Genomic DNA, 22,415 nt, shown 5'->3' on the forward strand with positions numbered 1-22,415 from the left:
TCAAAATATTGACTTAGTATCTCAAAATATTGAGATAGTATCTCAAAATATTGAGATAGTATCTCAAAATATTGACTTAGTATCTCAAAATATTGACTTAGTATCTCAAAATATTGACTTAGTATCTCAAAATATTGAGATAGCAGTTTACTTAATAATAATAAAAAAACATTTTGCTGGATTATTTATTTTTTTTAGGTGGCGGGAATGGGCTTCCATAGCTTACTGTGTAACTTGGTGTTAAAAACATGAGTGAATTCGGACGCTACTCCACACGCGTGAATAACTGAACTGTGTTTATTGTCTGTTGCAGTAGCCAGACTAGCAATGCCTTTTGGGACACGTTTAGCTAATGTAATATACAGCAATGTTTACAATAAACATAGATGCTTTGTCGAAGTTTATAGTACCTTCAAAATTACACTTAAATTACACTTTATGATTTGGATATTCATAGAAAAATGGCCAACGTTCTCAATAGAGCCATAAAGCGTAAATAGGAAAACACAGCCTGTGTTGTTGGAAGCTATCCAACATTACGTGGATTTGTTTGCTTAGCTAACTCAGTAGGGCTACAGTATAATGTGTAGGTTAGCTGGATGTGTGTTAAAATGTGGTTAAAGTTAGCTTAGCTGAACTTAATTGTGTAAATACACGGACAGTGTTTCTGGAGAGAATGTGTGAGAATGTGTAGTGTCAATTGCCTAACAATGTAATGTTAATCTTAATAAAGCACATATTATTGTACATAGTTCATCATAGTTTTTTGTTTTTATTTTTGTGCCCTTTCCGGTCAAAGTGTGCCTCTGTCTGTAAAAATGTATAATTTCAACCCATTATTAGGAAAGAAAAATTGCAAGGAAAAAGTTTGCCAAAATCCAAAATCTTTCAGCAACTCCGTCTTAATGTCATTCCCTTAAACTTACTGTATTATAAAATAGGTTTAATTAGTGCAGTAAAAACACTTCTTGATAGGTGGGCTAAACTGCTGTTGGACGAACAGATAATCATATGTAAATGCGTTTATGGTCATGAGACCGCAACCATTTATCACAACTAATATTTGAAGCTTTCTCTTACTGGAATGTATTATTTAATGGATGGTGTGTTAAATGTGCATTTTAAAACTTTAACTGTTTATATATCATCAAACAAAGAAAAACAAACATGAGTTATGGGGCCCTTATTTATTTATTTTTTGAGCAAACTGCAATAATACAGTCATTTGCTTTTCATTGTGGGTGGTTTAAAATGATTATAGCTCTTAATCAAATATTTACTTGATAAAGGAAGGCTCTGCATACTCATTCCCATTCAGTTAGCATTCATGTTTCAGTGTATTGGACTGGTCTTGTGACAGTAGAAAATAAGAGACAGTGCTTCTCAGGTTAGAAGAAACTTTATAAAGCTTTATTTGTTTGTTTTATACTATTCACAAAATAATACACATTCACATGTAAAAAGCTCAGTGATTTAATGTAATTTACCTGACATGTAACATTAATTTACTATCAATTCATTAAGTCATCAAGTCATCTTCATCTACATTCTAGTGTAAAAACTTTGGTAATCCAGTTAAGATAGCGCTAGTTTTATACTGAGGTAACTGTTCAACAAAGTCCTCGCACTCTCATACTCCTTCAGTATTACCAGTAGAAAACCTGAAGTGCAAACCCAGATTTACATCTTTACTCTGCTGTTCTGCTACATTTTTCCTTGGATCGCATGTGAGTTTAGATGGTCTGGTGCTGCTGAACTGGGTTGTCCAGAAGCAGGCAGCTCTCTGTAGACTGTAGGAATGTCTCAAGGTGATTCTTTCAGCAGGCTTTCGCTGGGGTCTTTCATGGCCACTTCCTCCTTTTTAGATGATGGTTTTCTCCATCTGAATCCTCTGTTTTAATAGAAGAACATGTTAACCTTTTACTTTTTATCGGCCTATACAGTTCTATTTTCCATTTACCGTTTACAGACTATAAGGCGCATCGGATTATAAAGTGCGTTAAGCGACACTAAGATGCCTACTTCGAAGTGAGCAAGGGTATCAAATGAGCACTGGATGTTAATCTACACAGATTTTTCTTTTGAAAACTATTTATTTTGGGTGAGTAAAGCACTTTCGTTTATTTACAGTAAACATAAATTTCCAATATTTTGTCTAAGAGTGAGTTTTTTAGTGAAGTTTCTCCAACACTAAGGCTAGGTGCAGCAGCACTAGCATTAGCCTTTAATCGCAGCGCTAACAGGATGTAAATGTCGCTCAGTAGTGCTAGATTAAGGAACCCTGATTCTGACATAGCTTTTGTTTAACACGGCAATCATGCAGACTAAAGTCCAATATACTCACCTCTGAACTGCAAAAGCGCTAGCACTGTGGTTAGCGGCTAATGCTACTGCACTCAGCCTTAGTGCTGGAGAAAAACTCTCCCTTATAATGCTGTACTACAGCAGAGTAGCTCCTTAATACCTGACTGGTAGAATTCATACATAAATTGCACCGGATTAAAAGGCGCATTATCGTTTTTGGGGACAATTAAATGATTTTAAGTGCACTTCATAGTCTGAAAAATAAATTCACCTTAAAATATTGTGTAAATTATGCCAAAGCAGCATGTAATGTAACTGAAATAATATACAAATTCTGGGTCTTTGCGGACTCACCTGTCCACAGCATCCTGGATAGTGTCTGGGAGGGGAGCTGATAGTGTCTCAGGGAGGAAGTAGGCAAACATTCCGCACAGGATGGGAGTTCCTCCGTAGATTACCCCTGGCAGCCATGGCAAACTATCCCCCGTCAGGAGCACCATTGGAGCCACCATGGCCCCCACGCGAGCCATCATCGATACCCATCCCATTCCACTCTGCCTGTTAGGGTCAAGTAAATGCAGTGTTGTGATTTGAGCTTCATTTACCTTCACCGCAAAGACCTACATAATTTACGTAATTGTTTTATAGTGTTCACTAAATAATTCTTAATAATTATTGCTAAATACACTGACATGCCACATGTCATAGGACAGGAACTATTAATGTATCCCATGACTTTTGCCGTTTTCCATTAAAGCTAATGAATGGTGCGCTGACCTGCAGGATATGCATGTGGGACCTCGTATAATAAATATGAATGTGAATTATGCTCTCCTTTTGTGCATATTCATGAAGTGCATGCAAAACAGTGAGGGTTCTGATTGGACTGTTCTCTGCAAAGAGTCTGTGAGTAAGCCAATCAGTTTTTAGTGTGGGCAGGCAGTGTTCATTTCCCCCTCCTGGATGGGATTCAGTGAGTAAGAGAAGGAGCATCATTTTTGGGCAGGGAATTAGGGGAGTCTAAGGTGTGAGGGGTACCTCCCTGAAATAAATTTTTGCAACTTGGAATATCTAAAGATAACACCTTATGTCATTCCAACACTTTAGTCTATGTTTTTTTTTTCATTTATATCCCATGACTTTTGACATGTCACTGCACATTAAAAGTAAACATCCTGGAATTAGCCACTTTACCAAATTATCCTCTGAGTAGCATTGCTGATTGTTTGTCATTAGTGACATTACCTTTTTTCGATTAAAAACAAGACATTTATGATTAATTCAAGCTGATATCAATGAAAAACAGGGGAATTACCGGACTACTGTGGGGAACAGTTCCCCTGAGAAAAGGTAACAGCAGTTGAAGGAGGCACCCAAGCAGCCTTTCCCAATCACTGCCAGACTGGTACGCAGTGTTTGCTGTTCTGTACATGCACAATAAGAACAGGCCTCAGAGCAAAGCACCACAGCACACAGCCACATGCATCATCACAACAGCCCAGAGTCTACTCATGCATACAGACATTACAGAAATGAGAACAACAGGAAGAATTATACAACAACAAGCTATTATTTTGCACGAGCATAATGCCTGAGTAGATCCTAGAACAGTGATACATTAGCATGTCCAAACTGTTGTACTTACCATAGGGAACCAGCAGATTGACGAGGATGCAAATTCCAGCCATTATAAGCGCTGAACACTGGGAGACCCTCCGCCCTAACTTACTCATAGATAACGTAATAATGACTTTAGATGGAATATCCACGGCTCCAAAGATCACCTGGATCAAATATATGTCCACTCCAAATTTCTGTAAGTCCAGGGCAATACCATAGTAGGCGAAGCTTGTGGAGAACCTGAAGAACACACATTGTGATTTTAGAGGATTAAGTTTTATGGTCTGATATCAGTCAATATAAGTTTGAAATTATGTCATGTTTTGATGATCTGATTTTTGGATTCCCATCATATCTTTCTTTCTAGATTGAGTGTACTAAAAACATTCCTTATTACTTCAGTGTTAAACTATTGATTTACATACAGCATTGGAAAAAAATAAGACCACTTTAAAAAAATTATGCTTTTCTTTGTTTTTATCACATTGAAAACCTCTGCAATATAATCAAGAGGTAGATGGATGATCACAACCATCAAATCAAGCTGAATTGCTTGTATTTTTGCACCAGGAGTGGCATAAACCTATCCAAAAGCAGTGTATAAGACTGGTGGAGGGGAACATGTCAAGATGCATAAAAACTGTTATTTAAAAAATATATATATATTGATTTCTGAACTCTTAAAACTTTATGAACTTGAACTTGTTTTCTTTGCATTATTTAAGGTCTGAAAGCTTTGCATCTTTTTGTTGCTTCAGTCTGTAGTTTTTACTCAAACATAAACCTATAAATAGTATAATCAGAGAAACTGATTTAGAAACTGAAGTGGTCTCTTAATTGTTTTCCAGAGCTGTATATAAATTATATGTAAATATGCTCATGGTTATGACATTACAACCATGGTGAGCCCAAGACAAGCTGTTTAGCAGCGTAGTTTCGTAGTTACAGTTATAGAGAATGGGAATTCAAGCAAACATGAACTGACCAGACTGCACTGAGGCAGATAGTGATGGTTCTCATCGTGGGGGTACGTATCAGGTCCAATGCATTGTGAGACTTTTGCGAGCAAGCCATTTCCTTATTCATGGACTGCTGCAGAACCTGCACACAAAACATCCAAGCATAGTTATAAGATTTTTTTTTTTTTATAGAAAATGGCACAGACCCTGTGACGATTGTCATTAACATCACCTCTATATTGATTTTGTCCCCCTCTTCCCGACGACCATTGAAGCGAGCCACAGCCTTAAGGTTTTTGACGGCCTGTTCAGGCCTATTGCTCAGGACAAGCCACCGTGCAGACTCCACGAACCACCTGCATAAACCAAAAGGTACGTTTAGAAAAATATGTCTAATGTTTGTGTCTGAAACTTGATTCTATGGTGTTATAGGAGCTGGGGGAACTATCATGACAAAGCTGGTTGACCCAAATGATCAGTATGACCAAAAACAAATGAAACATATCCTACTATATGAGTAAAGTATGTTTTTGCTTGGATTACTGGCTTTTCAATAAGTTTGACCAACACAGTGTAAAGGGTTGGCCTGTGCTGCCAGCAAAGAGTGAAGCCAAAAAGATACTAGCTGTTTATCAATCAAAAAGTTATTGTCTGTACATGTATGTAGCCTCCATTTTTAACCCATCCTTGCAGTGAACACACATATGGTGAGCACACATGCCCGGAGAGGTGGGCAGCCATCGCTGTGGAGCCCAGGGTTAAAGTCACAACAGTGGTCGTTGTTTTTCTTTCAGCCACAGCCACAGTGACCTTACCAGTCACTCCTAAACCTGGTTTACACCTGGTTTGCACTGATCACCTCTTGGAATTATGGGATTTGAAGTTCCATTTGGTGACCGTGGCCGTTTCTCAATACAGGGTACACAAGTTTGGACTTTTTGGACCAAAAAGTGACTCCAAATATAATTTGTGAAGAGTAAACATTACAACTCAATGCTTTTGTCAGATTATAGTACTAACCATGAGTAGAGGAAGGAGACGTAGAAGGGCACAGAGACGGCCAGTGTGAGCCAGCGCCAGTCTCTGATGGTGTAGGCCACTGCTGCTAAAAGCAGCTGGCCGAGAGTGTAGCAGTATCCTGTGAACGTGCCCACCACTGTCCTTATACGAGTAGGGATCCACTCCACCACTACAGAAGTGCAGAGAAGGCTGTCATGACATGTTTGCTCATTAAAAGTTGTTTTATTTTCTACAGTTTGAAACGTCTTCAAAAATACACAATGAGACAATTACATTTGAATCGTATCAACATTCTGGTTAACTGAATTGCAATTGCCATTCATGGTATTCACTTACACAGCTTCATGGGGAGCTCCCAGGCCTGAAGTCAGAACAAGGCATTGCAACTCTATATTGGTATTTTTTTAATATACTGACATGCCCTATGTCGTGGGATAGCTCATTCATTAGTAATCTTGTGAAGCAACACTTCCAATGTCAAGTTTACATACTGCTGTCCCATGACTTTCAGCATGGCAAGATATATGTATTTTTTTTAACATTACATTAAAATACCATTCTGTTTCTGTTTGTAATCTTAGAGGGCTATTAAGAATTATATTTTCTGTTGTAACTAGTAAACCCTTCATAAAGCGTATATCAGGATATATCATTAGATATTAAGGAAACATGCTGGTGTCAACAGAGCTTCAGCCAGTATTTTTTATTTGAACTGTGCAGGACGTCATGAAAATCTGAATCTGTTCACCATCAATCCCCCAGTCCCATTTCCACACCCCAGGTTGCCAGGTATTGGCACTAGCACACAAACAGTGTGCTGCAGTCATGGAACTGGACAAGCTGGCTATTTTGCTGCTGAACAGGTAATCATTCAGCTTTAATAAGGCTTTTTCACACATGGATTGAGAGAGTTCACCACAGAGTCCAGACCTTAACCTCATTGAGAATCTTTGGGATGTGCTGGAGAAGACTTTGTGCACAGCGGTCAGACTCTACCATCATCAAGTTTAATGCAACACTGGATTGAAATAAATTTTGTGACATTGCAGAAGCTTTTTGAAACAATGCCACAGTGAATGCGTGCCACAATCAAAGCTAAAGGCGGACCAACAAAATATTAGAATGTGTGCCTCTTTTTTTTTCCTGGCAGTGTATATTCACTGATCAGCTACAGAGTAAGACCTTTTGTTACTTGCCATGGTGTGTCAATCTGGCAAGCTGCTTTAGCTTTGAGTTTGTGGGGGGAGAGGGAACAGCAGAAAACTCAATCCAGGGTTTGGAAATTGGACTCCTGTAGCTGTTTGACACACTCACTTGCGTTTATTACTGATTGTTCTTTTAAGATTTTGTAAAGAAAGGGCCAAAAAGAACATTTAAAAACGACTGAAAATTAAATCCTCTTACATTGACTTCTACTGTTTGGAGTAGCATTTGGCAGGATCCCTTTGAAACTAATTTGCTCTATGATATATTAGATTTCCTGAGCTTTTTGTAAAGAATGATTCTGTTCATCGTTCACTCTTAGTTATATTTAATATTTTAAAACATGTTTATAGGTACTGAATCTTCATGTGTCTGCTGGGGTTACTCACCAAGGGAGAAAGAATTGAGGACCAAGCCAGACAGAGCCATACCGCAGAAAAAGCGGAACAGACAGAAAAGGTAGAAGGAGGTGGCAAAGGAAGCGCATGTCCCGCCCACCGCCATCATCAGGTGAGAGATCAGAAGCAAATTACGCCGGCCGAACCTGAGACAGAGACGGCATTCTGTATTTTAACCACACTGCCATATTTAGATAATAAAGTTAAGCTTATATGTGGTACGAAAAAGGTGCTTAAAAAAAGGGAGTGTAACAGATACAGATTAAAATTTATACCCTTCATGTTTTTCATTAATAGACATGACTCGTAATTAGTTACTGAGTTATGTAATATTTTTATAGACTTGCACTGTCCTGTTTTGTCAACCCTTCTGTAATGTCAGCTGGAAGGAACAGCAGGAATGTTCTCAGGTCAAGCTGACATGTGGTCAAACTTGTTTACCTTTCAAAAAAATAAAATATATATATTTTTCTCTGGAAACATTACCTTTCACTCCATTACAGATCACAGTTTAGCTGTACAGATTCAATTATTATTATTGATTTGTAGCAAAATAGTTAGATATATACAAAATAAAAGTTTGCTTCAGTTTCACTATTTTTACATTTAAAGCTTTTGTCACTACTGTATCTAATATGAACATATATCATCATACATAATATAAACAACATTGGACATATATGCAGTTGAAACAGAGAGCCTAATGCATCCCAAATTTATCGACATTAACATTTTAATATTACATTATAGACATTATGGCTTTTAGAAAAATGTGTCTTAAGTCCTATCTGGATGGGATTAGTTCCTCAGGGGGACGTCTGTGAAAAATATTTCACACTTTTACTCAATGATAAAACTCTTGTATCCAGACTGAAATTGAAAATAACAGGAGGATCAATTAGTTTTTTTGGCTTTCTCGTCACATGACATTGTGTTCAGTAACTCCTCCATTTTCACACTCCGTTGTGTTTACCTGGATCTCCGTGGAAACAAGCGCCTAAAGTGTAATTATGGTGCGTGGCAGTGGACAAATAGCTATTTTATTAAACGCAAGGTGACAAAACTAAGAGATGTGTTTCCAGACAGGACTAAAATTACTGGAGGTCTACAGAGTTAAGTGAAAAACAATAGATAATTCAGCCTATAATTTTCTCAGAGGACGTCTGACATGGTTATTCCAGACAGGAATAAAATCATAAAAGAAAGAAATTAACCCAGGGCTTTACATTACTTTTCTTTTATATTTTAAGTAGTTTTAAAACCAGTACATTTACACTTTTCCTTAGACGTAAAAAGCTTAAGTTGATACTTAAACTTCTACAGAAGTATTTTGCAAACCCTAGTATGTACACTTTTACCATCAGATTAATGAATGCAAAGACTTTTCACACCTTTGCTGACAATTTAAGGTTTTACTGTATGAACTGGGGGGTTTTAAAAATTCTGGGACAATGTTGATGTCCATTGTGCTGCATATACTCATCTGTCAATCATGATACAGATGGCAGTATATCAAAATATATATACAGTGTATATAAAATGTCTCTCTTGATTAGCAGTACATTTAGATTTATTATTAGATAAAGATGAAGACTACAGAAACTAGCACAATCACCCTATAGTCAGTGTTGCTCTGTTTTATTCTACACAGAAAATTGTTTTAAGGACACCTGCTCATTTAATATTATTAAAATATTAATTGTGCTTTTGTTGGAGCACGATTCAACCAAACTGTGCCTAGTGTAAGCACACCCTTAGACGAACACTTATTAAACATTTAATAAATGATTGCATGAATACCTGTCAGACAGTCCCCCAAACACCATTGCGCCCACAAATACTCCTGCCATGTAAATAGTCTGTCCCATTGGCTTCAGAGATCGTGATTCACAAACCATATCCCACTGTGAGAGAAAGACAGACAGACAGAACATATCACTTATCACTCTTCTAAAAAATACATCTTATATGTATTTTTTAGGACTTTTACTTAAAAAAACACAAAAAAATCAATCTACCTAAATTTCTTATGTTATTTTATAGCTACACAGCTAACATAACTACTCTCTTTGTTAAGCTGTTGCTCTTCAGTACCTCTGTAATGATGGTTGAAGACATCTCACTCATGTTGTAAGTCCATCCATCCACACATCCCTGCAGTTCGGGTTTTTGCTCTTTTGCCTCCCAGTCCGTCTCGTCCTCAGAGCCGTTAGAGATCAGCTGCCACTGTGGGTTTACATACCGCTTGCAGCGCTCAGGCTTGCCGTACTTGTCCAGCGGCACGCTGATGAGCAGTTTGTCTTCTGGGCTCAGTGTTGGGCCAGACAGGTTGGCATGGGCAGCACAGAAGTGAGGCGGCACAGCGGCCGCAAAGTTCTGCAACAGGTTGTGGCTGGCCATCATGAAGATGGGCATGGAGAGCAGGGCGACATGCACAACCTGGAAACGGCCTGTGCTGCCCACCTGCTCCAGCAGGTCAGCGAACGCCATGGCTTAGAGACAAAAACACCAGGAGGTCCAAGAAGTCGTACTTCTGCTTTCTGATGGGAGCAAGTGTGAGGTTTGGATCTCTGTGTTAGGAGTTGCTCTGGAGGATCTGTGAAGGCACAGTAATCAGGGTTATCAGACAAAATAATCGACAATACAAATATGGTGATAGTTATTAATCAATATATCAATACTGTGTGTAACAAGTATATTATGGATATTTTTAGTAGAACATAGATCAACTATATTTGATTAGTCTGGGTTATAAATAGATTATTCACAGCAATTTTAGAAATGTATTAAATGTCTATTCCAGCTAATTAAACTTATGTGGAATAGAAAAATACAAATATTACGACAGTACATGTGTGTGTGTGTCAAGTCGCCCACCCCTACTTCCTAGAGAAAAATCAGTTTCAGTGTAAGCCAGGGAACAGGGCAGAGGTTGAGTTGAAGTGTTTGCTCAGATTTCAACTGATAAGAACTGATTGCTACTTTTGCAATTTCATTTGAAGAAAAAAAAAAACACACCTGAACGTCTGACCTGAACACAAGCTACAGTGTCTTACCACAGAAAGTAGCATTGTTTAGTTGAACCCACACAAGTTTTTCAAATTTTATGCCTCTTTGAATGTATAACAACGCCTTTTGGGCTATGCAATGCACCCAATTTGCCCAGCTCTGACTATAAATCCTATAAACCCTGTGAACCCACTAGAATAGACCTATAATTGGAAGTATCACAATTGCATCTTAAATAAACTCTTAACAGTAATGAAGTAATCAAGTATATTAATTAGAATTACTTTGCCTGGGCTTCCTTTTGCTGGTGAATTTCCCCCAAAAATTACAGAAGTGTTCCAAAGCTTTGGGTGATCCTTTTGTTGTATGAGAAAGATGCAGATTTCCTCCAGAAGCACAAAAAAGCAGCCAAAAGTTTCCTCACATTATTGTAGATCACAGCTGAATCGATGAGTACTTAAACCAGAGAGGCATGTTTGAGCTGGAGGATTTTATAAGAAAAAGATTCCTCCAGCTTTTCTCAGCAAATCTTATAAAAATTCTTTAACTCTTAAAAAAAGAGATGCTACTTTTCCACAACACAGGCTAAGGAAGGCTCTCTTTGTTGAAGCAGCAGTTGAGGAAGAAGCAGCAGAATAGTTGTGAAGAGAGGAATCCTCAGGTCATTTATAGTCTTCAGTGGTGAGCTCTGCTCCTGATCAGAGTTCGTGGGAACTGTTGCTGGAGATTCTGAGGGATGGGGTAGAAATCCTGTCAGTGGGTGGGGGTGGGGGTGGGTGTGAGGGTAGGTGTGTGTGTGTGTTTGCATGTGTGAAAGATAGAGATAAACAGAATGTTATGAACAATAAGGACAAATGGTGTTCAAGATAATTACTGACTAGACAAGGTAAATGAGCAGGCCAAAGGTGGCATGCTGATTTTTCATAAAGACTCTGAGGTTTGATAGGAATGGAAAGATAACATGCTGGTAGAAGAGTAACTTACAACCCTAAATCACACTCTGACCTGAGCTCCCACCACCTCCTCCACCAGCAAGCTTTACTGTCAAAGTCCATCTACCCCCCTCCCCTTACAAATTTGAGGCTTTTATGAAATCTGGCACATGAGACCCTTGGTGCAGTGAGTCAGCAACAACTCACAGAGATCACTCTAAAACAAGCACAAAGCAAAAGACTAATAACTGAGTTATATAAGACAAGGACCAGAGGGTGGTCTGGACACACTAGAGGGGGGAAATGGTGCGAGAAGCTGTATTATGTAACTAAAGAAGTTCTAAAATACTGTAAGCAGTGGAAGAGAATGTCCATCTTCATTAATTATACACTTTAAGACTTCATTTTCTTTAACCACTAACAATACTTTGTTATTTACAGTAGTAAAAGTGAGAAACTGTCCTCAAACAGATCCTTTTTTAAAATTAATTAAATTAATCTAGAGTGTAGAACAGGGGTCTGCAATTAAGTTTGGCCACAGGCCAGATATTTTCCAAGCCATTATGTTGGGGGGAGCAAAAAAAAAATGTCTGTTTTGGAAAATGAAGTGTAATGGGATGAAGTGCTACAGATTAGTAGCTCTCCAGCCCAGAGGGTTGTTGAACCCAATAGAAAGAATCCCCAAGAAGAAAGAGAAAAAAAAACACACAGCTCCTCACATGGGATCGAACCCATTTCATCAGGGTCATGGTACAATACACTACCGCTGCCCGGGCTAGGGAATTAGGATACGACCGGGGGAAAAAATGCCCTTATCAGGAGATGGGGAGCCCGAGAATGGGCGGAAACTAAAGTCAAGCCGAGCACAACAGAGAGATAGGAGAGGAATGTACACAAAATCTCGTCAGAGAAACATTCAATTTTTTTCCATTATCGTTCATTATAGTTTAAACAACCTCACAGGCCTATTGCCGACCCCTGTTGCAGAATGTGTAAGTCTAGTGCCCTTTAAGGCAAATTAAGCACAATGATTCAACCCTTACTGTTATGATTTCTTCAGGTTTCTGTTGTACACAAAATGTACACAAAATCTTTAGCTGTTTTTTTTAATAAAACCAATCAAACAAAAACACAACAAATTATTTTTATGATTACTGCAGTCTCAGAATTGTTCAACCCTCTGTGTAGAATCCTGTATAGGAGCACACATTTGCATAGATATAAAACATGTCAGAAATCTGGACTGGCTAGGAGTTAACTGGGTAACACTTTACTTGGATGGTCCATTTGATGGCCTCTTTGACGCTCAACTGACATTCAACTAACATTCAACTACACGTCTATTAAATGCAATTGAACTAAAAGGTGAAAGTAAATGGTTCTCTATTGAATATAACCCTACATTCAACTCTAACCCAAACGCTTATCTTAATATTTTAGTATTGGGTTTAGGGTTAGATTTTTAGCTTAGGTTAAGGTTAGGGGAAGGGTTAGGTTTAGGGTTCGATTTTATGATTGATTAATGGTTAAGGTTAGGGTTAGGTGTAGGGTTTGATTTTATGGTTGATTAAGGGTTAAGGTTAGGGTTAGGTGTAGGGTTAGGTTCTATTTTGAATAATTTACATTCAACATATGATTAAGTTAAATTTAATGGACATTCAATTCAGTGTTAGTTGAATGTCAGTTGAGCATCAACAAGGCCATAAAATGGACCATCCAAGTAAAGTGTTACCATTAACTGTGACATTTGATTGCATGACTGAAATTTGACTCTAAAGATTTGTTCTCTAAACAGTTCAGAGAAGAGATGATTATCTTGTACAAAGTATGAATAGAATGCACAGTTTGTGAATTCAAAGTTAATAGAACATTGGCTTCACTGCAGGTGGTGGCAGTAGGTACTGAGCTTTCAGTGTCCACTCTAAGGATCAGTACACATCTACTGGCCCAAAAGTACAACAACAGATCAGACTAAGTGTTCAAAACTACATACAGGTTTTTCTCAAAAAATTAGAATATCATTGAAAAGTTACTTTATTTCAGAAACTCAGTTTAAAATGTGAAACTCATATGTTATATAGATGCATTACACACAGGGTGATCAATTTTAAGCGTCCTTTTATTGTTGATGATTATGGCTTACAGCCAATGAAAACCCAAAAATCAGAGTCTCAGAAAATTACAGTATGATATAAGACCAATCAGTACTTTTGGCAGTGTGGGTTGAAAGCTGCCAGAAGCTGCTGTATGGCTTTGCATTATGTTTTCCACAGATCATAATATAAAAAAAAGTGCTCTACTAAGTGCTAAAAGGAGCTTGCCATAAAAGTGTTGAATCTGAGATTTTTCATAGACATTAAAAGTGGCATTTTGTGTTGTATTTGTGTTTAAACCAGATGTTATACCATTGTAGTTGTGTTGAGCTATTCAAATTATTGTTCTTACAAATAGCTTAAAACAACTTTAAAAGTCAGTTATTCTTGTACAGTAAATCGTTGAATGTAGTACTGTAGTAGAACTGTAGTAGATGTATTTTGGTATTTTCCATCAGTTTAAACTTACTATACTGGCCTTATGAGTGAAGATAAACTCAGAAACATGTATTTTGTCTCTATTAAAAGGTGTAATTTACTGAAACGATGAGATTTGCTGTGTCCTCTGACTGACCCCAGCTGCAGGTGGACAAGCAGTTGTTCTATTTTTTAGCTTTGGCCTCTCACCTTAAAAATCTCCTTTGCACCAGTCAGGGGCAGCATGACATGTCAGAATTAATACCTCTGGATCAGTGCATACCAGGAACGAGTGTTGTGACAGACTACATCCTGCTGACTCCACTAAGTGGTCAGTCTGAAAGGTGATTCAGTTCAAGCCAATGGTACTTGGTAAAAATGTTGGATTTGGCACTCATTAGGGCCTGGGTCACAGTCTTTGTTAGGTAATGTAAGTGACGAGTAATCCATTACAAGACTGTGAGTGTTAATTGGCAACTCACTGCAAGGTGTGGTAAAATACACACACAAGTGTGTGTCTTTGCTCATGTACTAAAGGTAATGTGCCGAAAAGTGTCTGAGGGCAAAGTGTTAATCAACACATTTGTAATGTTTTACCACACGATTTGTTCAAGCACTTGATTATGTAATATACACAAATGCAATGGAGACAGTGTGTGTGTTTACATACTTTTATTGTTAACAGTGTAGTAGTGCTTTGACAAAACATCACTGATAAAAATGACATTTTTGAAGACTTTATTAAGAGTTGTTTGACTTAGCTTAAAGAGAATGTATGTAAAATACTTAAGTTTAAATCTCTTTCCAAAACTAATATATAGGATTTTACTGATGTGTTTCCTGACTGTTTTCCTATTATAAAAATGATATTCCAGTTGAAAAACAAAAGTCTGAATTAGCTGCAAAACAACAGCAGTTAACACAGACTTGCTCTGTGCATACTGACAAACCCTACCTAGAGCATTGCCTCTGAAGCTATCTCCAACTCAATTTGAGAGCAAACTATGAAAACCGGTCGCACTGACGCAGCAGAAACGACATCGTCAGTGGACGCCATTCTGGTACCGCCATGTGACGCAACAAGGAAAGGGATAAGGCATATGAGTTGAACATTGATGAAGGTCATTTAACTCATTGATCTTTGAGAAGAGTTTGATGACAGATTGAAGATTGACAGACAGTGTTTGATGGCAGCGTTTCTGCTGCGGGAGCTGACGGATGAGCTGTTGACACATTAGAGTTAGAAAAGGTGAAATAGACCAATAACAATAAGCATAAGTTTAGTGCTGAATATTTCTAGATCTAGAATTGCTTTGCTCCTAACAAATCATGTAGCATTGGGGTCAAAACTGGGCTAGAGTGCACTGTGTGGTTTATTTTGGGTCGTCAGGAGCTGCAATCTTCTCCAGACTGGGCTCCACGCCCCAGATCTCACGCGCATACTGAGAAATGGTGCGGTCACTGGAGAACTTGCCGGAACCAGCGATGTTGTAGATCACCTTCTTGGTCCATTCTTTGGGTTTCTGTTTGAAGAGAAATGATAAGGACATTGGTAAGAACAGTGAAATCCAACCTTTCCTGCTGGAGACCTAGCTACTACCCTTCAATTTTCAACTCTAACCTAAATGCTAACACATCCCAAGCCAGACCCAACTAGTTTGATCAGTTTGAGTAGGGTGAATCCAAAGGTTGATTCCAAAGTCCGTGGGAGAGGGGCTGGAGACCCTGAGTTGAATACTGAGCACTTGAGTACTGAAAAAGAGCCAGTAATGGGATTTCTACATGAGTCAATGTCACTCACCTTGTAAAGAGCACTGACTTTCTCCTGGCATTTGATGTAGTCTTCATAATCTGCAAAGACCTTAAACCTGTTTGGGGTTTGGTCACAGAAAGAGCAGACATGAGTACAAATGATTCTGCAAAGCACCTATGCAAATGAGCCTGTTTGAAGAACAGTAATGTGTCGCGCTGAGCTTGTGTGTGAAAGCATATGCATGTGTAGTCCGTACCTGTCATGGTGCATTAGCATATTAACGATGTCCTTGAAGAGGTCAGGCTGCTTGGGACTGAAGAAGCCTCCGGCGATCTGGTCCATGGCCTGCTTTAGCTCTGGGATACGGTTGTAGTACTCAGATGCGTTGTATCTGTGGAGGATCAGTATATCTTTATATCTTTAATCTGAAATCTGTGCTGAAAGCTCTCGAATGAATCTTGGAACGTCTCTTATCATCACTGTTTTAAATGTGTTACAGATATCAGATCACTTGTTAGGGCGCTAATCCAAATGTGCACACGCATCATGATCAAATCAGAGATGTCCAACTGGGAACCTTCATCCAACACACCTGACCTAGCTATAAAAATAATAAACAATGTAAAATGGTTGTATTGTCTCAGCTAATTATTAATTGACACTAGTTAAAACATTTATTACAGGTACATCTAAAAAAATAGATAATTGAAAAGTTACTTTATTTCAGTAATTCAGTTAAAATGGGAAACTCATATATTATATGGATGTATTACACAAAGAGTGATCTATTTTAAGCGTTTGTTTTTTATTGTTGTGTATTATGACTTACAGCCAGTGAAAACCCAAAAGTCATTATCTCAGATAATTTGAATATTTTAGATTTATATATATATAGGACAGTTGGTACTTTTAGCAGTGTGCCAGGTCCTGCTGGAAAATGAAATCTTCATCTCTATAAAAGTTGTCAGCAGAGGGATGTATGAGGAGCTGTAAGATTTTGGGGGAAAACAAAACTGCACTGACTTTAGACTTGAAAAATATATAACACAGTGGATCAACACCAGCAGATTACATGTCTTTCCAAATCAGCCATGTCATGAGATACTATTTATACAATAAAATTAGGGGTGGGCGATATGGCTCTAAAATAATATCACGATATTTCAGGGTATTTTTGCGATAACGATATACTTGGCGATATAGGAAAACTAAAATATTTCATTTATTTCAGGAATATAGTATACTAGTATAACAGTATAATCATAATATGGCACAATAAATAATATGGTGTATATATATTTAGTGCATGAATATAAACTGCAAAGTGAAACAATTATACAACAAATACACCTAAAGCTTCACAGTAAATAATAGACTACTTTTAAGACAGAACAGCCCTATTATCACAATATGGATTTTTAATATCATGATATTTCTGTGTCACGATATATTGTATACAATATAATATTGCCCACCCCTAAATACAATCTTAAAATAATATCATAAGTGAAGTAACGCTTTTGCAAGATAGTTCTGGCAGTCTGTGATGGTCTGCACAGAGTGCGTCTTTTGGCATGAGTGAAGCGGGAGTTCATGACTTTTGCGTTATTCAGCAACTTAGCTGCATGTCACGTTGTAAAACAATGTGGGGAATAGGCTGGCAGTAACTGTGCAGACCAGGTGTTTTGGTTTTTTTCATAGTAGTTTTTGCCCTTTTTAGTAAAGTGCACACTCCTTGAATCCTGTATTCACTGGATATGACATAACATACACAGTGTGGAAAGAATGCTGTGCACTTTAAACTGCTTTCACAGCTTTAAACAGATATTCTACCTTAAAACAGTGAGGCAGTTATATTCTGGCACCATTTATATGCTGCACAATGTAGAGTGGAATGGAAAATTCCAGTAAGATTCTATAGAACAATGAAAATAATGCCTTTGTTTACTGTAGTGACAAGGTTATTGTGGAAGGGAAAATTCCACCTCAATGAAAAAAGCCTCGTTGGTGCAGCCAGTGTCAGAAATCACCACATTCTAAATATGGTGTAAAAATATTATACTGAGGATATTTGTCAGGTTTTAGTGAACAATGAGGGGAAAAATATTACTGGAGTATTTATTGTGAGAATTGAATTTAAACTGATTAACACAGGTGTTGCTGTTTGGAACATGGGAATTGAGGATAGGTGAGCAGGTTGGATAAACTAGAAAGGCAGGTTAGATAAACTTTGCCCCACTGATGGGACAAAAAGTGAATAAATATTTTAATGTTGCTGTTTTATTTTATAGTTTACTTATGTTCTTTTCTGCTAGAAAGCTACACTGTAAAAAGTCCTCAATTCCCATGTTCCAAACAGCAACACCTGTGTTAATCAGTTTAAATTCAATTCTCACAATAAATACTCCAGTAATATTTTTCCCCTTATTTACCTTTGTGAACGCTGCCTGTTTAAAGGAGCTTTAAGCATTATATTTTCTGTAGTAACATGGTCAGGTTTCATCATCATATATTAAGGAAACATGCTGAGTTTAAGTATTGGCAGTTCTTGTCAGCAGCCAATATTTTCTTATTTGACTTTGCAGTACAACTGTGCCATGAATATTTGACACTGTGTGTCAATCTGGCAACCCACGTGAATTTTTTTTCAAGCTATTTAAGCATGTTCAAGAATTCCCTGTCCATTCTGTCATTAGGATAACCGACCCTTTAAGAAAATAAACTTTCTCCTAATCCTGTCTCCAGAATTAGATGAGGTAAAGCTTCTGCAAAGCTTGCCACCCTGATGTGGTTAAATATCAAGGTAGTTAAATAATTCTGGCAAATTAGAATGTATCTTCGATAAGAACCAGCTTATCATAAACCATTTAAAATGTTTTCAACACTAGGTCAACCAGAGTTGAGTATTGTAATGATAATAATATTCATAATGTTGTAAAGATTGAATTTATTTAATGCCAGTAAAGTTCTAATTTCTTATGACTAACTACACTCCACCCTTTCAAGTTCTTACCTAAATAATGTAGCACCATATTATCCAATGCATATTTCCGATTGGTTCCATGCATAATTTATTTTCATTATAAAGGCCCTATTTTTTATGTGCATTGGTTTTTACTGTTATTAATTGAAGCCTCTTAAGAGGAAGTTTAAAAACAACCCTGCATTGCATTGTCACAATTCATGCATGGAAGGGTTAAATAATGAATTACATTACATTACATTATGTTTGGCAGTCGCTTTTGTCCAAAGCGACTTGCAGTAATGACGTACATAGAGTAATAGTAGTTCACATTTTTAGGCAGGGCCTAAAGGAAGTCAAATGGAAATAGTGGGATAAAGGAGTGAAGGAGGGGAAGAAGGAAATGATGTTATAAGTAGTGAGTTTGTTAGAGGTGTTAGGAGAGTAAGTGCTCTTTGAAGAGCTCTGTCTTTAGGTGTTTTTTTTTAAAGATAGCAAGAGATGCTCCTGACCTGAGAACAGTCTGAATTTGTGTGCTTTCTGTAAATGTTTGTTTGTTAAAGCTAGGCCACGTTCACTGGAGGAGCGCAGTGGCTGGGATGTAGCGTAAGCCTTCAGGAGTGATCAGTGCAGGTAGGAAGGAGCTGTTCTGTCATCACCTTGTAGGCGATTGTAAGCGCTTTGAATTTGATATGAGCAGCAACTGGCAGCCAGTGGAGCTCAATGAGCAGTGGAGTGACATGTGCCGGTTTTGGCTGGTTAAAGACCAGACGTCCTGCTGTGTTCTGGATCATCTGAAGTGGATGCCACAGGTGCCTGAGTATAAAGTGGGAAAAATCAATGTTGTTTCCTACATTCCGTGTTACTTCTCTCACCCTTTCTTGTCCATGGCCTCCACATCTTCAACCCTCATTCCAAAGATGAAGAGGTTGCCCTCTCCGGCCTCCTCCGCCATCTCCACGTTGGCTCCGTCCATGGTGCCGATGGTCAGAGCGCCGTTCAGCATGAACTTCATGTTGCCTGTTCCGGAAGCTTCCGTACCGGCTGTAGAGATCTGCTCTGACAGGTCTGCTGCAGGGACAGCTGCAGGAAGAGGAAAGAAGGAAGTATAAACTGGAAGTGCCTGTCTAAAAAAAACGTTTAAAATGGAAAAAGAGGAGAACACAAAAGGACACAGAGGATAGATAAAATGGAGCACCTTTTTCAGCCAGAGTGACTCTGTAGTTCTCCAGGAAGATGACTTTAAGGCGATCGCCCACCACTGGGTCATTGTTCACCACTTCGCCAATAGCAGTGATCAGACGAATGATCATCTTAGCAGTGTGGTAGCCTGGGGCGGCCTAGGACAGCAAGAACATGACCTAATAGTATACAAGTCTGTGTGGAAATCCTACAGTGAACTAATGTGCCTTTTAAAGCTCTAAGGTAAGCATACTGTACCTTTCCACCAATCATGATGGTTCTGGGAGTCCATTGTTTGTTGGGCTCCTTCTTAATGCCTGGAACAGATACATTGTTGTCAACGTCAATATAATGGACCAGTTTTGACTTAAGCATAGTTGTGTATTTATGTGTGTTATATTTTCTTTAGTAACTTACAGATATATCAGGATGTATTATCATATATTAAGGAAATATGCTGAGTTTAAGCACTGGCAGTTCTTGTCAGCAGAGCTTCAGCCAATATTTTCTTATTAGAACTGTGCAGTACATCACAGTAATCTGTGTGGGTTATAGCCTCGGAACCTCCTCACCGCCAATCCCCTACTTCCATTTCCACACCAGGGTTGTCAGGTATAGACAACAGCATGAAAACAGTGTGCTGCAGCTTTGGAAACATGAGGAGCTGGCTATTTTTCTGCTGAACAGATAATCACTGAGCTTCAATAAGGTTACTAACCATAGCTGGGTAATTTACCACCATCACTAATGTAACAGAGACAGGTATTTTGGACATTAAAAAGTATATATTCACTGATTTGCTACCAGTAAGACTTGTTGTTGCTTGCATAGACTATGGTGGCTTGCCAATGTGTGTCAATCTGGCAACCCACGTGAGCTTTTTTCAAGCTGTTTGAACATGTTTAAGAATTCCATGTCCACTCTGTCATTTTTAGTAAAACTGTCCCTTTAGTAAAATAAACCTTCTCCTAATTTCGAGGTAAAGCTTAAGCTGTCCACCCTGATGTGGTAAAATATCATGGTAATTAAAATAATTATAGCAAATCAAAATGTATCTTTGAAACAGAACAAGCTTATCATAAGTCATTTAAAATATGTTCAACTCTAGGTTAATAAAGGTCAACAAATGCCAGTTTTTACTAAAAATATCCATCCTGCAACTGTCCATACTGAAACTGTCCACCCTGTATCTGTCCACCCTCTAATTGTCCATGCTGCAACTGTCCACACTGTAACTGTCCATGCTTCAACTGACCACCCTGTAACTGTCCACTCTGGAACTGTCCACCCTGTAATTGTCCACCCTGTAACTGTCCACCCTGTAACTGTTCACCCTGCAACTGTCCACCTTCTAACTGTCCATGCTGCAACTCTCCACCCTGTAACTGTCCATGCTGTAATTGTCTATGCTGCACCCATCCATCCTGTAACTGTCCACCTTCTAACTGTCCGTGCTGCAACTCTCCACCCTTTAACTGTCCACCCTCTAATTGTCCATGCTGCAACTGTCCACCCTGTAACTGTCCATGCTGTAATTGTCTACCCTGCAACCATCTACCCTGTAACTGTTCACTCTGCAACTGTCCATCCTGTAACTATCCACCCACTAACTGTCCATACTGCAACTGTCCACCCTGTAGCTGTCCACCTTCTAACTGTCCATGCTGCAACTGTCCACCCTGCAACTGTCCACCCTGTAACTGTCCACCTTCTAACTATCCATGCTGCAACGCTCCACCCTGTAACTGTCCATGCTGTAATTGTCTACGCTGCACCCATCCATCCTGTAACTGTCCACCTTCTAACTGTCCGTGCTGCAACTCTCCACCCTTTAACTGTCCACCCTCTAATTGTCCATGCTGCAACTGCCCACCCTGTAACTGTTCAGGCTGTAATTGTCTACGCTGCACCCATCCACCCTGTAACTGTTCACCCTGCAGCTGTCCATCCCGTAACTGTCCACCTTCTAACTGTCCATGCTGCAACTGTCCACCCTGTAGCTGTCCACCTTCTAACTGTCCATGCTGCAACTGTCCACCCTGTAACTGTTCACCCTGCAACTGTCCACCTTCTAACTGTCCATGCTGCAACTGTCCACCCTGTAGCTGTCCACCCTCTAATTGTCGATGCTACAACTGTCACCCTGTAACTGTTCACCCTGTACCTTTTTGTAAATGATGTGGGGTGAGCTGAATAAAACAAAAGCCAATAGCAGAGGAGCACTCACGGTTATAGAAAGTGATAATGTGCAGGCAGTTGAGCAGCTGTCTCTTGTATTCATGGATTCTCTTGACCTGGATGTCAAACATGGAGTTGGGGTTGATCTTCACCTTATAGTGCTCCTCCAGATGTGTGGCAAACTTCAGTTTGTTCTCCTACAACAAGAGCAAACATCTTAGAGGTCAACCCTCAGCCTTTAGAAACAGCGCACCATGCTGTGATATGATATTAAGAATCCTTGATTAAATATTTATGTACATCCTAGATTTGAAGGCACTGGACATTGGAAACCTTATACCTGCTAAAAATGGAATCAGTGAGGGAAATGCTCAGGGTCTTCCTT

The 22,415-nt window shown here is 38.7% G+C and overlaps 3 protein-coding genes across 5 annotated transcripts in view; 1 reads left to right on the top strand and 2 right to left on the bottom strand.

Annotated features, from left to right (window-relative positions):
* rasgrp2 (RAS guanyl releasing protein 2 (calcium and DAG-regulated)) overlaps window positions 1-22,415 on the top strand; it is a 494,831-nt gene that overhangs the window by 419,593 nt on the left and 52,823 nt on the right. The window lies entirely within an intron of this gene.
* Window positions 1,389-11,248, bottom strand: slc22a6l (solute carrier family 22 member 6, like). The gene is made up of 11 exons (XM_007260735.4): window positions 10,798-11,248; window positions 9,599-10,100; window positions 9,305-9,408; window positions 7,496-7,650; window positions 5,904-6,072; window positions 5,116-5,239; window positions 4,910-5,025; window positions 3,950-4,164; window positions 3,620-3,728; window positions 2,659-2,862; window positions 1,389-1,891 (listed from the first exon to the last, which is right to left on the bottom strand). Exons 2-11 carry the CDS (start codon window positions 9,992-9,994, stop codon window positions 1,804-1,806), a joined length of 1,680 nt encoding a protein of 559 aa, XP_007260797.3. The 5' UTR covers window positions 9,995-10,100; window positions 10,798-11,248; the 3' UTR covers window positions 1,389-1,803.
* Window positions 14,613-22,415, bottom strand: part of pygma (phosphorylase, glycogen, muscle A) — a 28,289-nt gene continuing 20,486 nt past the window's right edge. Inside the window, exons 14-20 of the mRNA XM_022676103.2 lie at window positions 22,080-22,227; window positions 20,111-20,169; window positions 19,869-20,010; window positions 19,546-19,753; window positions 15,965-16,099; window positions 15,757-15,823; window positions 14,613-15,478 (exon numbers count right to left, since the gene is read on the bottom strand). Coding sequence (XP_022531824.1) covers window positions 15,329-15,478; window positions 15,757-15,823; window positions 15,965-16,099; window positions 19,546-19,753; window positions 19,869-20,010; window positions 20,111-20,169; window positions 22,080-22,227 — 909 coding nt within the window. The 3' untranslated portion in view covers window positions 14,613-15,328. The remainder of the gene's footprint in view (window positions 15,479-15,756; window positions 15,824-15,964; window positions 16,100-19,545; window positions 19,754-19,868; window positions 20,011-20,110; window positions 20,170-22,079; window positions 22,228-22,415) is intronic.

This window comes from Astyanax mexicanus, chromosome 17 (genome assembly GCF_023375975.1).
Source record: "Astyanax mexicanus isolate ESR-SI-001 chromosome 17, AstMex3_surface, whole genome shotgun sequence".
In the NCBI taxonomy this organism is placed as follows: Eukaryota; Metazoa; Chordata; class Actinopteri; order Characiformes; family Acestrorhamphidae; genus Astyanax; species Astyanax mexicanus.

What these genes read in the sequence shown, in the direction of transcription:
- slc22a6l (XM_007260735.4), bottom strand. Translation starts at nt 9,994, where the DNA reads ATGGCGTTCGCTGACCTGCTGGAGCAGGTGGGCAGCACAGGCCGTTTC. An exon ending in CTTCAACCATCATTACAGAG is followed by an intron (nt 9,409 to 9,598) that starts GTACTGAAGAGC and finishes TTTCTCTCACAG; the next exon opens with TGGGATATGGTTTGTGAATC. An exon ending in ATCTGCCTCAGTGCAGTCTG is followed by an intron (nt 4,165 to 4,909) that starts GTCAGTTCATGT and finishes TGTGTTCTTCAG; the next exon opens with GTTCTCCACAAGCTTCGCCT.